The sequence below is a fragment of the Candida dubliniensis genome, chromosome 2, assembly GCF_000026945.1.
Source record: "Candida dubliniensis CD36 chromosome 2, complete sequence".
NCBI classification, from domain to species: domain Eukaryota; kingdom Fungi; phylum Ascomycota; class Pichiomycetes; order Serinales; family Debaryomycetaceae; genus Candida; species Candida dubliniensis.
This window is the reverse complement of record NC_012861.1, coordinates 1,081,628-1,096,901: the sequence shown is the minus strand read 5'-3', so window position 1 is coordinate 1,096,901 and position 15,274 is coordinate 1,081,628. Positions and strand designations below refer to the sequence as shown.

Here is a 15,274-nt window from a genome sequence, read left to right as displayed (position 1 = left end):
TACAGTAATAATAGTAACAGAAATGTAGACATTGTAGACATTGTAGACATTGTCGACATTTTTGTTTTTTTGCAAATATGTCGTTTGAGTTTGTCTTTTCTCATAAAGAAAAAGCTGATTGGGGGGGGGGGGAGGACAACAACCCAAAGTGTGCGAGAAAGAAGAACAGAGAAAAATTTTCAACACTCATCTTGTGAACTGTTATTCATTCATTTCAAATCAATTGTGATTGACAACACATCATGGTTGTGGGGAAGTCTAATATAATACTGCAGTCGAGACATTTATCTTCTACTTCAACATGTTTAAGATTTAATAGAAGAGCAACAATGGATAAGACTGTATTGTTGAAAGAAGCTAAACAGTTTTTTGGACCAACTAATGTCAAAGGTGATCATTGTAAAAACAAATTTTTTTATCCATCCCAAAACAATAGACCAAATTATATAGTGAATGATGGGAAACCTTTGGTTGGTGATCAATTTCCAACCAAAAGACCAGGAAGAAGTTATAATAATAGAGAAAGAAACCCTACAATACATCCTTTCCCTAATAATACTTACACGAAAACAGCATATTTAATACCAGAAAATATAAAGGATAAAATGGTTGAAGACGCAACTACTAATGGATTACATCCTCAAGAAATTGCTCATAAATATAGTATCAATCTTTTAAGAGTAGAAGCAATTTTGAAATTAAGAGAAATTGAAAGCAAATATGTTCCAGATGTATGTATATATGATTGATGCCGAGAAGATTTTTTTTTCTTTTTGTTTGTTTGGTAGAGTTATTTGTGATTGTTTCAAGAATGATGAAATTGCCTTTTTATTTATATATTCGATTAGTCTTTAAGACAAACTATACATGGTTAGATTTTAAGCCCTGAATTGAAACACAAACAACTCCAAACTCCAAACTCCAAACTCGGGCAATAATGATATATATATTTTTTTTTTTATATATATCTAATAAGAACCTCATTTACTAACATTATTTTGATATTTAGGAAAATATTGCTCAAGATTTAAACCGATATGCTGCCATTATGAAGCGTATGTTCCCATTATTCAAAGGTGGGTATAGTGCTGATAACTTGACGGAAATTCCAACTCCTCATAAAACATTACAAGATCGATTTTTGACCATTGAAGAATCTGAACCTTTTGGTCCAGTTGATGCTGCTAGAATATTGAAATTAGAACCTGCTGAAGATACATTGAAGAAATTAACTGAATTTGATGTTGAACAAGCTAAAGCTCAACAAGAAGAATTGGATAGAAAGAAAGTTGATGTAATTTATGGTAAGAGAAGAGAAGGAGAAAAATCATTATTCAAATTCACTATGAAAGAAGTTGGTAATTTTGGTCATCGTTATGGTGCCTCTAGAAGAGATAGAAAGAAAGATAGAGCAATTGGTTTTGACGCTTCTGGTAAGATGATCTATCTCCACCCTGAACAATAATTTCTAGATCTAAAAAAAAAAAAAAAAGAGATGTTTTAGTAATGTATATATTCAATCTTGTAAATATATTTTAGCATGATGATCATAAATAACTTTTGGGTTAATGTAATGGGGTTGGGGTTAGTTTTGGTTTAATTGGATCGGTTTGGAACACGACCTTTCTTTTTTTTTTTTTTTTGTTTTTTCATAAATTGACCACCGCGTTCATTCCATACAAATTTTTTTTTTTTTTTTTTTTTCACGATTCACCAACACAACACAACTCTGAACGCAACACAATACATAATAAAATTTCTTGAAAAGAAACAGAGAAAAATTTTTTGTTAATAATAAGTTTACTTCTTTCATACTAGTCCAATATTTGTCCAAGATTGTATTAATTTAATCTGACAAGTATATTCCTCAAATTAAAATCAATATCCAACCCCCCCCCCCCCCAATTACAAAATGTGGTCAATTATTTTATGTATTTTAGGATTGATTCAATTTATTTCTGCATCAGCATTTACTTTTATATTAGGAGCTAATCAAAAATCATGTTTTTATATTTTCACTGAAAAACCAAAAATTCCAATTCGTTATTATTTTGCTGTTCAAAGTGGTGGATCATTTGATGTTGATTATGAAATTGTTGATCCTAATGGTAATAAAGTTATATCAGATTCAAAACAAAGACAAGGAGATTTTGTTTTTAATGCTGATTTTATTGGTGAATATGAATTTTGTTTTTCTAATACTATGTCAACATTTGCAGAAAAAGTTATTGATTTTGAAATTAAATTTGAAAATGAAGATAATCATGAAAAATTTAAAGCTAATTTACCAAATCAACCTGATATTAAACCTTTAACTCATGTTGAAAATATGCAAACTACTATTGATAAAATTGATAGTCAATTGGATGTATTATATAAATCTATGCAATATTATAAAACAAGAAATAATAGAAATCAAGCTACTGTTGTATCTACTGAATCAAGAATTTATTATTTCTCCATTTTTGAAGTGTTATTAATGGTAGGAATGGGATTTTTACAAATTACTATTGTTCAATTATTCTTTAGAGGATCAAGAAAACAATTAGTGTAAGGAATTCTACATATATATATATATATGTATATATATAGTTTAATGAATGAATGGTATTTCATTTCAAATCCAAAAACCGGATTCAAGTATCATGTAAAAACAATATATGTAGGTGGTGATAATGACCAAGTATTGAAAATTTGGGCTAAGTAAGTAGTAGAAATCTAATTATCCTATTTGTTTTAGTATCTTAAATTTAAATACCAATTATAAAGATGTAAAAAATAAAAGAAGAGAGAGAAAAAACATCAAATTACTATTCCTACTAAAAGAAAAATTCAATTAAATCAATATGTAATTCATTTCCATTGCCAATCTATTTCCTCATAACATAAACAATGTCATATCATTTAAATATATTATCTGCATTATCCCGAACTTCTTCACCACAACCAGAAACTACATCATCATCATCTTTACCACCACCACCACCACCACGGAAACACCAACACCAACATCTATCATCTTCTAACCTTACACTTGAAGATGATAAACTTGCTAGAGAATCCGATGTTACTGTATCAAATATTACTCTGCTGGAAGCAGAATATCGAGGATTTTCTATTCATATAATAAGTTCTATTGGATTAATTATTTGGATAATTTGGACATTATTACCTGATTATTTATTAAATAAATTATCTATAAATTATTATCCTAATAAATATTGGAGTATAATTATTCCTAATTATTCATTAATATTAATGATATTTATTTATTGGATATTTGCTTTATATAATATTGAAATTTTAACATTACCTTTGAATGATATTCATTGTATAATTGATGAAAATTCTGTATTTCCTGGTGAGAAAACGACTAGTCATAATAATAATAATGATGATGATGATGATGATGATGATTCAATTATGAAGAATTCAATTGAATATATACATAAAGCACCAAGTGGAGTTTGGGATTTACCTATAACATTAGTTAATGATGTATTATATGAATAAAGTATAATAATACCGAGTTTTAATAAAAAAAAAAAAAACATATAATATAATATAATATATTATCCCAAATAGAAGGAAAGACAAATACAAGATAATGAATGATAAATAAATGCACAATTATTAAATTAATGAAAATCAAAACTATATATGTATATATGTATATATGTATATAAGTATGTATGTATGTATGTATGTATCGTGATGATAAAGAATACCCAACCCAAAATGAGAATTTATTGTAGACTATGAGTTTTTGTGAGTTTCTGTGTGTGAAGTTTAATTTATATACTATTTAATCGATTTCTAATTTCTGGATCAATAAATTGTAAAATTTCATTCCAATTTTCATTACCTAATAAAGATTTATAATTATTAATTAAATTAATAAATGAAAATTGTAAATCATTAGGAATATTTTGATAATTTCCAATACAAGTTAAAAATTTTGCTAAATTTTTTTTACCATATTGAGTTGATAAATTACCAAAACCTTTATTAGGATTTAAATTAATCATATTAATAATTCCTTGAAAACCAGTTTCTTTTTCATTATTATCAATTAAATATAAAAAATTTTCACACCATTTTTCAATAAATAAATCAAGTTTTTCATTAATTAATTCTGCTCCATTAATACCCATTCTACCTAAACAAATAGCAACATTTTCTATTACTGTTGATTGAATATCATTATTATTATTATTATTATTAATAATAGGAATTAATAAATCAACAAAATTATTAAGATATGATTTAGTTTCTTCTATTGGTAATCTAATAATCATTTCTCCTAATGCCCAAATAGCATTATTATAAACTGGATAAGTATCATAAGTTCTTTGATTGATTTCATTACCAATAGATATAAAAATTTGTTGTAAATAAGGTTTTAATAAATCAATAGTGAAAATGGCTAAATCTCCTAATAATGCATAAGTTGATTGTCTAACATCATTATTATAATCTTCAAAACAAATTAATATTAATTCAATTAAATTAATTTTATGATTTTGATTAATTAAATCAATTGAATTATATTCAAATCCTTGAATTAATCCATCAATTAAATCTAATGATGTAACCATAAAATCTTTTTCTGGTGGATCAATTGATGGATTAGTTTGACATTCTTGATCTAATAATATACAATTTGATAAAATTTTAATTGCTCGTTGATAAACTGGAATTGCAAATGGAGCGAAAAAATTTTTTAATGAAGCAGCAATTGATGCCATACATTCTAATAATGGCCAAAGATCATTATCATCATCATTTAATTGTTGCCATTTATTTAATAAAGGAGGTAATAAAATTTCAATATATTGTGGATTTTGAGAAAAATTTTCATAACCAATTTTTTCAACAAATGTTTGAACACAATCATATAAAATCATCAAATTTTTCCGTTGATAAATTTGGAAACATTTACTAAAATGTTGTAATAAAGGTTCTAAATAAAATTCAATTAAATTATTATTACTTTCTTCAATAAATGATGATAATGCTGAACATGCAGCTTCTTGAACAATTTTTTTTGAATCTAAACCACAAGTAATAATTGATTGAAATGTTGGTTGGAAATAATTGGCATATTGACCTCCTTCATGAGCTTCTTCATTAACCCAAGTAGAATATCTTGATAATGTCCAACATGTAATTTGTCGAACTCTTGGTTCATTATCTTGTAAACGATCAACTAAAAATGGTACTAAATTAGGTAATTCATTACTAGCTAATTTCATAAAACTATTACTCATAGCTCCAAATGCTAAAATTGCTGCTTCACGTATTGGCCAATTTGGTGAAACAATTTTTTCTTGTAAAATAGGTAAAGTCACTAATAATACTTCTTGAGGTAATGATTCACTTAATACATCTAAAGTGGCAGCAGCACATTTTCTTAAACTCCATTGTTCCAATTCACCAATATCATCATCGTCATCGTCATCATCGTCGTCATCATCATCATCATCTTCTTCTTCTTCTTCATCGTCATTATTATTATTCTTATTATTATTATTATTAGTATTGACATCCTCATCAAAATTTGAATTTGAATTTGAATTTGAATTTGAATTTGAATTTGAATTTGAATTATGCAAAGTACCATTTCTAGTTTCTTTAGATTTAGCATTAATGGGTTTAATATCTTCATCTTTATCAATAATATGAGCATCATCTTTAGAATCAGCAATTTCAATAAGAAAAATTTCTTCTTCTGAATAAACCATTTTATCTAATAATATTGGTAAAATCAATTTTAATTTTTCAGGGGTGAAAATATTAAATTTATTATTATTATTATTATTAGCTAATGCTAACATAAATTCACAAGCTTCTAAAGAAACTTCATTATTAGTATCTTGTTGAATTAAATGTAAACAATAATTAATTACTCCATCTAAATGAGGTATTAATTTATCTGGTCTATTTTCCATAATTAATAAAAATGAAGTACAAATATTTTTCCTAATTTCATTATTTTTATTTTGTTGATTAAGATTATGATTATGATTATGATTATGATTATGATTATCTTGACTAGCTAAATTAAAAATTTTATTAAGATAATCATCTAAATTAATTAAAAAACTTTGAGTATTTAAAGGAATAAATTGATTTATACAATGAATTGCACCAGATTTAATTTTAATATTTGGATGTTGTTCAATTAATTTTAAAAATTCTTTAATTAAATAATTTAATGGACGATTATTTTGAAATTCTCGATCTAATTCTAAATAAGAATCTTCACAAATTTTACTTAAAGCACTCATGGCTGCTTCTTGTGGGATATAATTCTTGTTATTATTATTATTATTATCACTTTCAATGATAGGTGGTTGATGAATTAAATTTAATAAATCAGTTAAAATTGATGACCAATTATTTAATCCATAAATTGAAAACATTGAAGTTATAACATTCCCAGTAATATTTCTTACTAATGAATCTGATGATATTAATCCTTTCATAATATTATTCATTAAATAAGTTCGATCAATTATAGATTTATTGTTTAATATATTATTTTTTAAATTAATTCCTGCTGCTGCTCGAACATCTGATGGAGTTGAATTTTTTTTTGAATTTAATAATAATAATGATGATGATGATGATGATGATCCATCATTATTAATACCATCAATACCATCATCATCAATTAATAATGTAAATAAATAATTTTCAATTTCTGGTTGTTGTTTTGCTTGAATTAATGCTTCATTGGCTAATCGTCTTTCTTGATTATTATTTGATAAAGTCCCTTTGAAAATATGTTTCAATTGTTCTAATGCTTGTGGATCAGGTTTCCAAGACATATTTACCCAAAAAAAAAAAAAAAAAAAAAAAAAAACTAGAAACTCAATAAACTATTCACACTCCTTCCCAAGGTTAAATTTTCAAGAATAATAAATGTATATATATATGTATATATAGATGTAATATGTTTAACGTTGGTTGTAAAAAGGAAGAAGACGAAAAAGTAGAACTCAAAACTCAAAACTCGAAAAAAAAAAAAAAAAAATGAAAAAAAAAAAAAAAAAAAAATTTTTTTTTTAGATGAGATTTTAAAATCAGTAATCTTTTATTTTACACAATTTTACACTACCCTCCCCCCGCCCTCTCAATGGTTATTAATATTTAATTAACACACACACACACACACACACATATATGTATATATATATATATATATATATATATTTAAACGAATGAAAGAAAGAAAGAAAGAGTAAAAGAAGTAAACCATTTCGAAAAGCAAAGCAAAGGGCAAATGGCAAAAAAAAAAAGATTTCTTTTTGTAGTATAAATTCTAAATAATAAAAGTAGATTCCCCCTCCCCCTTCACCTTCTTCTCCTATTATTAAAGTATATCATCTAATTCTGCCAATTTTTCAGCAAGTTCATCAAATTTACCTAAAATTGGCATAAACATTTCATGTACTGGTTTCAGTTTCCTTCTTTCTTCAATTGGTGTTAATGAATTCATACTTGTTAATGGAGTTATATTATCATTTTCATCATCATCATCATCAGTATCATTATCAGTATCATTATCATTATTATTATTCTCTTCAGTACTACTTGTTTCATCATCATCAATACTGGTGGTACTTCTTGGTAAACGATTAAGATAATTTAATGGTGATACTGCTGCATACAGTTGTGGAGGAGAACGATGAGAACGATGAGAATTTGGTGAAGTAAGTTGATTGACTGGATGAGGATGAGGATGAGAAGAAGAAGGAGGAGGAGGAGGTGGTGGTGGTGGTGTACGATGTTGTACAGAATTCAGTGATGGACTCAACAGTCTCTGGAGTTTTGGAGAAATAGCTGATGTTGAATGAAAATTTATTGGTGTCTGTTGTTGTTGTTGATCTATCAGTTGTGGAGTATGATCGTCATTCAGGTAATTAGAATGATTATTATTATTATTATTGTTATTATTATTATTATCTTGTACATTAATGTCATTTTCATCATAATCGTCTTCACTAGTAAATTGTTCACTTGATTCCTCAAAAGAAAACCCATGGACTTCATTGTCATTGTCATTGTTTATATTATTTTTTTGATCAATATCTGTATTTTCTTTCTCTGTCTCATCGTCATCTTTATACTTGTCTTCAGCCCTGTCTATTGTTTCTTCCTGTTGTTGTTGTTGTTGTTGTTCTTCTTCTTCTTCTTCCTCATTATATCCATCTAGTTGTAATTGTTCTTGTATATCACTCGTCATTTGAGTTAATCTATCTAAAATTACTGATCGTCGTAAACTTGATATACTAGACAAACTATTGTTTCTTCCCATTTCATCATCATCATCATTATTATCATCATTATTATCATCATCATCTTGAATCTCTACTCTTAATGGAGATTTAACTTTGACTGGAGTATCTGGAGAATATGAACCAATTGAAGCATCATCAAATAATCCACCATTTCTCTGTTTAGGTTGGACAAATACTGTATCAAATTTATTTGTCATTTGAAGTGTTGGTGTCACTGTTTTGTTGTTACTATTATTACTATTGTTGTTGTTGTTATTGTTATTGTTGTTGTTGTTGTTGTTGTTGCTGTTGCTGTTGCTGTTATTTTTGGTAATTATTAAAGGTGTTTCCGCTGGATAAACATCACTTAAAACTTCTGGTTCTTTAATTTCTTGTAAATGAGTAGGTGGTTCTAAATTATTATATAGATCCAAATTCTGTCGTATATTTTCATGATCACTTTTTATTTCTTCATCAGAATAATCATCAATTATATCACCCAAATTTTCAAATGTAACAGATTTTTTAGTAGTAACAGTTTTACGATAATGATTTTTAAAATTATCAATTGTTGATTGTTCAATTGTTGATTGTTCAAATGTTGATTGAAATAATGAATTTTTTTTCTTTTCTAATTCTTCATTTTTAAAACAATTTAATCTTGCTAATCTTTCACCATGAGTTTCTAAACATTCAGCAGGAACAAATCCAATTTTCCCATCTTCTTCATCAGATTCAATATCAATATCAATATCAATTTGAATTTCTTGATTTTTCATTATTCTCATTCTTTTCAATCGTTCAAGTTTAGTCAATTTTCGAATAAGCCACCAATAATTATCTTCATCATTTATTAAATATACTGGTTCATCAACCAGAAGAGTACAATGAGAAGGATCAGGTCCAGAAAAATCATAAAGACCATATAATTTATCGGGATCTAAATCTCGTGGTGGAGATCTTGGTGGAGAAAGAGGTATATCTCCTTCACTATCAGAATCATTACCAGAATCAGAATCCTCATAATCATCTCCACCATAAAATATTCCATACCTAGGTTCTTCGTGATTGTTGTTCATGTTGTTGTTATTACCTTCTTCTTCTTCTTGAGGCATTTGAAGATGATTGGCTAATAGATCTTCTTCAGATTCAAACATTGATGGGTCATCAACTTCATGAATTTGACTGATTGACTTGTTAATATCATACTGGTTATTTTCATCTTGTTGTTGTTGTTGTTGTTGTTGTTGTTGTTGTTGTTCTTTTTCATTATTCTGTATATCTTCTGAAGTACATGAATTTCGTTCTAATCTTGATTTAGATATATTTAATGAATTTTTTCTATTCAATTTATGATTTTTGGTTAAATTATCATCATTATAATTTTTAGTAAATTTAGATGTCATATATTTATTATTTTGTCTCTCTTGGAAAATTTCATCAGGATTAAAAATACTATTATGAATTCTTTGATGTTTATCATCTTGATTATTCAATTCTTCATCATTCATGATTTGATTCAATACTTGACTTTGAATACTTTGTCTCCCTAGTCCCAATAAATGACTACTATGAACTACTGATGATGTATGGGTTTGTTGAGATGATGTGTTGGAAGTTAATGATAATTTTCTTTCTAGATCATATAATAAATGATTGGTATCATCCAATGTGGTTGTACCATTCTCTGTTTTAAATCTATCTCGACTTGTCATTGTAGAAGCCATTATTATTATTATTGTTATTTTCTTGATGTGTGATGTATAGGTGGTGGTTGCTGGGAGTAAATGACTTGTGTTGTTGAAAATAAATGGTTTGTGTGTGAAAACAAATGATTGTTTAAAAAAGAAAAGAAATAAAGTGAAATAAAATAAAATAAAAATCAAATGAAATGAAATGAAATGAAATTTTTCTTTTTAAAAAAGGATAGGATGGATAGGATGGGATAGGTTAGGTTAGGATAGGTGAAAACAAGGTTATAAGAAGAAGTTAGTTTAATATTAAGGTGTAATTCAATTTGTGAATTGTTGTGAATTGTTGTGAATTGTTGTGAATTGTTGTGGTTTTGGTTTGAGTTATTGCCCTTTCAAAAAAGAAAGAAAAGAAAAGAAAAAGAAGAGAAAAAGAAGTCACAAGTCTGTTTTTGTTTTTTTTTTCTGTTGTGTGTGTGTGTGTTTGTGTGTGTGTGTGTGTTACTTGTTGTTGTGTTGTGTTGGTAGCTAGTGAGTGAGTGAGTGAGTTAGTGAGTGAGGTGGATGCTTGTTTTGATTTTGAGAAATTTTCTTTTCTGTCTTTCTGTCTTTCTGTCTTTCTGTCTTTGTGTGTGTGTGTAGAGAGATAGGTTACTAAAACTTAGTTGTTGTCGTATCAACTAATTCTTTTTCTTTCTATCCCTGTCAACAATTAATTCAATTAATTCAATTATCAAAATATATATATATATTCTTTTGTAGTAGTAGTAGTAGTAGTAGTAGTAGTAGTAGTTGTTGAGTTTCTAAACAAGAAATGTTTCCTTTTTTAAATATCAAATAGACAAGACAAGTAGGAGCAAGAAGAATGTATATATAAATTGTTTCCCTTTCCTTCCTTCTTTTTTTTTTTTTTTGAATTGAGTTTACGATTTGATAATTCATTTCTTCAAAAAAGAAAAAAAAAAAAAAAAAAAAAAAAAGATTCGATTTTTATGTGTAAACTAAAAACTAAAAACTAAAAAAATAAAAGATAAAAGACAAAACCAACAACAAGAAGAACCAGAACCTTACATGAACATTCTGTGAACATTACTTGTTACAGGTTTATTGAGATGAAACTTCATTGTATCAATTGTAAAAAATGTTGTTGTTGTTACTGCATTGTTTTTTTTTTTCAATCTGTGCATGCAACAAATTTGTTTGAGAATTTTTTTTTTTTTTCCATTTTAAACACGACCCCTTTTTGCGTTCTAATTTTTCTGTCTTTGTACACCTTACATATATGTAGACTTGGGCTACACATACACCCATGGTTAACACAATTTTCTTTCCCCCATTCTAATCTATCCTATCAGTCAAATTTTTGTCATGGTTATCCCCCCCCCCTCGTCATCATCATCATCATTACCACATTAGACATATGATCGTCTTATTCACAACAGAAATTTATTCAGTTTACTCTACAACCAAATTAGAAAATAGAAAAAAAAAAAAATTTGGTGACTTTATGGATTATGCAAAATGACGATAGGAAATAGACAACACATACCATTTTGATACTAAATACTGAGACATCAACTTCCATATTCTTTCTTCTTGAATTTAATTCCCAGGAACAGCAACAGGAGCAACAGGAGCAACAGCAGCAGCACATAATCTAAAAATCAAGATGTTTCAACTCATTATTTAATTACTGTTACATGATAGGTAAGCAAGCAAGTAAGCAAGCAAGTAAGCAAGTATCAGTTAAGCATTTAATAATATTACTGTTACTTGACATAAGGAACAAAAAAAAAAAAAAGAAGAAAAAGGAGTGAGGCGTGTACATGTGTGAATACGTGCGTGCATATGCATACAGAATTTCATTCATTCATTCACTAACTAACTAACTAACTAACTAACTAACTAACTAACTAACTAACTAACTAACTTGAAATTTTTCATTTTTCATTTTTCATTTTTCGCGTTTTCTAAATCTTCTATTTCTTTTTTACCAGTTGGTTAATTGGTTGGTTGGTTGGTTGGTTGTTGTTGTTATGGTGATTATGATGTCTGTCTGTTGCGTTGGTGTTAGGTTAGGGTTTTGTAACTGCCTTCTTCAACTCCACTATTCCCTATCGTATATGATTTAACGTCTAATAGTTATTAAGTACTTACCCTCCCTTGACCTTGAAGTTGTTTAAGATAATAATGTAGTAGTAGTAGTATTATTATTATTAGATCTTTTGCTAATATGACTATAGTAAGCTTTTCATACAATTTGACAGGATTTATTTCAATTTTTTCTTCTTGCAAAACTTGCCAAGGATTAGTCTTAACTATATCTTGATCTACTGTAGTTGTTCCTTTTATTCTAAAGTTTAGTTTAGTTTATTGTAGTTTGGTGTAGTTTAGTTTAGTTTAGTGTAGTTTAGTTCTTTATTAAGAAGAAAAAAAAAATAAGTTTAAGTTGATTATTCATTGATGAATAAAGATTGACATATTATTCACTTACAGATTAATAGAACGTAAACTATGGTGTTAGAAGGGGGGGGAGGGGGAGGGGGAGGAGAGGAGCTCAGCTCAACTCAACTTAACTTAACTCCAGTCCACAGTCCAGTCCACAGTCCAGTCCACAGTCCACGGTCCAGTCCAGTCCACAGTCCAATTAATTTGAAACAAATCTAAAACTTTAAAATCTAAAATTCAAAAAAAAACAGAAAAAGAAAAAGAAAATTACTTTCACTACTACTACTACTACTACCACTACCACTACCACACGATAACATGAAAATGTTTATTTTGATGAATCGATTTAAACAAAAGAAGTTTCATAATAATTCTTTTGTTTTAAGGTTTTTAAGGTTTTTAAGGTTTTTTAGTTTTTTAGGTTTTTAGTTTTTTAGTTTTTAAGGGGGGGAGTGGGAGGGAGGGACAGGAAAGGAGGAGATGATTATTGTTTAACTAATAATAATCAACGATTCTTTAATTTATAAATCACAAGAGACGATAATAACGACAACAACAACAATATCATCATCATCATCATCATCATCATCAGCGGGCCCCTATTATTTGGTCCCTTCCTCCCCCTGTCGTTGTCGATTAACGTAGTCGACAAACAAATAAACAATAATAATGAGGTATTGTTTGTACAAATGCTATTTCTCAACTCGGTTAATTAATTGAAACAAGATTATTATTATTATTATTATTATTATTATTATTATTACAAACGTGTAGTATAAATTGTACAATACAATACATGTCAATTGTTTTCATTCATTAACTAGTAGTAGTAGTAGTAGTAGTAGTAGTAGTAGTTACTTTCCAAACAAACAAATAAACAAAAGTATTTTTCAATAATAATCTATAATTTAGCTCATTTATTATTGTTTGATATTTTCAACCTCTTGTTGTCTAGAATTGCTCAATTATGTTTGATTCAGAGGTTTGGATCTGAATGAACAAACAAAACAAACAGGGGGGAGTCGGGTCGAGTTTATTAATAGAATACTATATAATGGCAATGAGACCAAAAAAAAAAAAAAAAAAAAAAAAAATTAGAAAACCACACCTCTTGTTTTTTTAACGCGTTTGTTTTTGTTTCTTTTGGCCACCTATTGAACTGTTTATGATCTACGTATTCAAAATTTCGTATTAATCTTTATTCGAATTGTAATTGTCTAGTAATTATTATTATTATTATTATCATCATCATCATCAATGAGAGGTATTTTTTTTTTTTTTTTTTTGGTTCTATGTAATATATTGTAACTTTTTAATTCCATTATAAGCCGAATTTTATCTCTCTAGTAATATCAATTTATGTTTACAATAGAATTGTATTATTTTTTGTCTCTGAATATGAAAAGAAATATGGCTTTTTGAAGAATATTCAAATTATAACACAATATCTATTAATATTATAACTTGGATAAAAGAATTAGTTCAAATTGAGAGATATTCTTTTTTTTTTTTGACTTGATTGTTCAACGAAAACTAAATGAAATCTCCCATCTCACTATATAAATAATAAAATAAAAGAAATAGATACAAGATTTACTATTTTAAAAGGCAAAATTAGTTGTTTTCTATAGATATTACCAAATGTAATGACAACCAATAAGTTGTATTGATAACCAATAATGCCATTATCCTTTTTCTTACAACTTGTGGTTTTCCCTTCCTACTAAAAAACCTATATGTATATGTATATGTATATATATATATATATAGATTGACAATTAGTTCTCTTCCCATTCTCTATTTTTATATTTTTGTTTTTAATGGATACTCACCATCACCACCACTTTTATCAAGACTACAATCTAATGCTTCTTTCCCACTTCTTATTTTTTTTGACGATAATAATAATAATAAATGGATACTTTAAAACCCTGGAATCAAGTATAAATTGGTTTACTAGGCGATTTTTAGAGCGTTAAGTTAATATCACCCCATTTTGACAGACTTGTTACGTTTTTCACTTCTTATTTTTTTTTTTTTAAGCTTGTGACAAGAATGAAAGAAAGAAAGAAAATTACTATTACTACTACTACTACTACTACTACTACAACGTTAAGAAGAAGAAGAAGAAGAAGAAAAGTGGGGGTGGGGATATACATACATACATACAAAGGAAATAAGAAACAAGTTGAATTAACCCGAGAATAAGTAATATATATAAATACGGATAAATTAGGAAAAATTGGACTTCACGTGCAAGTTCCGGTCCACCGAACGCCACAAACCGAAAAGGAAAAAAAAAAAAAGTAAGTGGAAATACCCGCACATCGGTTTTACGATGAATGGGAGAATAAATGATTAAACAACAACAGTTAATGAGAGAGGGGGGAGGGGCAGGGGTTAGATATATCTATAGTATCTCAATAGTTAATAAGCATTTAGTGAGAATTGGAACTTATTATTACAGTATAAAATAAAAAAAAAAATAGAACAACCTGTTTGTTTGTTTGTTTGTTTGTAGTCAATTATCAAATGTTGGATTCCCAGAGTCAATAATTGTGGTTTTTATTAGAAAGTAAGTAGTAGTAGTAGTAGTAGTAGTAGTAGTAATGTTCAAGCCGAATGACTCAAACAATACGAAAAGCCAAGTACCAAGAAAATGAGGGGATTAGTCGTACCACGACAACGAAGCACGGTGAAAGTTTTTTTTTTTTTTTTTTCTTTTCTTACTGTGTCCTCCTCTTCCTCTCTTTCTCTCTCTTACTCACTCACTCACTTGCTGAAAGTCAATCTACTTATATCTTAGGCCGAAATTTCACAATAAATTAATTTAAGCGGATCACAATTACT

General features: G+C 27.6%; 5 protein-coding genes across 5 annotated transcripts; 3 read left to right on the top strand and 2 right to left on the bottom strand. All coding sequences in view use genetic code 12, as the record gives it.

The window, feature by feature from the left end:
• Positions 1-242: 242 nt before the first annotated feature.
• On the top strand, positions 243-1,465 carry CD36_19790 (mitochondrial 37S ribosomal protein MRPS35; the record flags this gene model as incomplete). Its single annotated transcript, XM_002418413.1, has 2 exons — positions 243-731; positions 1,010-1,465. 2 exons carry the CDS (start codon positions 243-245, stop codon positions 1,463-1,465), a joined length of 945 nt encoding a protein of 314 aa, XP_002418458.1.
• A 447-nt stretch (positions 1,466-1,912) lies between these two features.
• Positions 1,913-2,554, top strand: CD36_19780 (protein ERP3 precursor homologue, putative; the record flags this gene model as incomplete). Its single annotated transcript, XM_002418412.1, has 1 exon — positions 1,913-2,554. One exon carries the CDS (start codon positions 1,913-1,915, stop codon positions 2,552-2,554), a length of 642 nt encoding a protein of 213 aa, XP_002418457.1.
• A 338-nt stretch (positions 2,555-2,892) lies between these two features.
• Positions 2,893-3,513, top strand: CD36_19770 (phosphatidylinositol N-acetylglucosaminyltransferase subunit, putative; the record flags this gene model as incomplete). The annotated part of the gene is made up of 1 exon (XM_002418411.1): positions 2,893-3,513. One exon carries the CDS (start codon positions 2,893-2,895, stop codon positions 3,511-3,513), a length of 621 nt encoding a protein of 206 aa, XP_002418456.1.
• A 281-nt stretch (positions 3,514-3,794) lies between these two features.
• CD36_19760 (importin beta-2 subunit, putative) lies at positions 3,795-6,833 on the bottom strand (the record flags this gene model as incomplete). Its single annotated transcript, XM_002418410.1, has 1 exon — positions 3,795-6,833. The coding sequence occupies one exon, from the start codon at positions 6,831-6,833 to the stop codon at positions 3,795-3,797; it is 3,039 nt and encodes a 1,012-aa protein (XP_002418455.1).
• Positions 6,834-7,378: 545 nt separating this feature from the next.
• CD36_19750 (conserved hypothetical protein) lies at positions 7,379-10,012 on the bottom strand (the record flags this gene model as incomplete). Its single annotated transcript, XM_002418409.1, has 1 exon — positions 7,379-10,012. The coding sequence occupies one exon, from the start codon at positions 10,010-10,012 to the stop codon at positions 7,379-7,381; it is 2,634 nt and encodes an 877-aa protein (XP_002418454.1).
• Between the last annotated feature and the right edge of the window lie 5,262 nt (positions 10,013-15,274).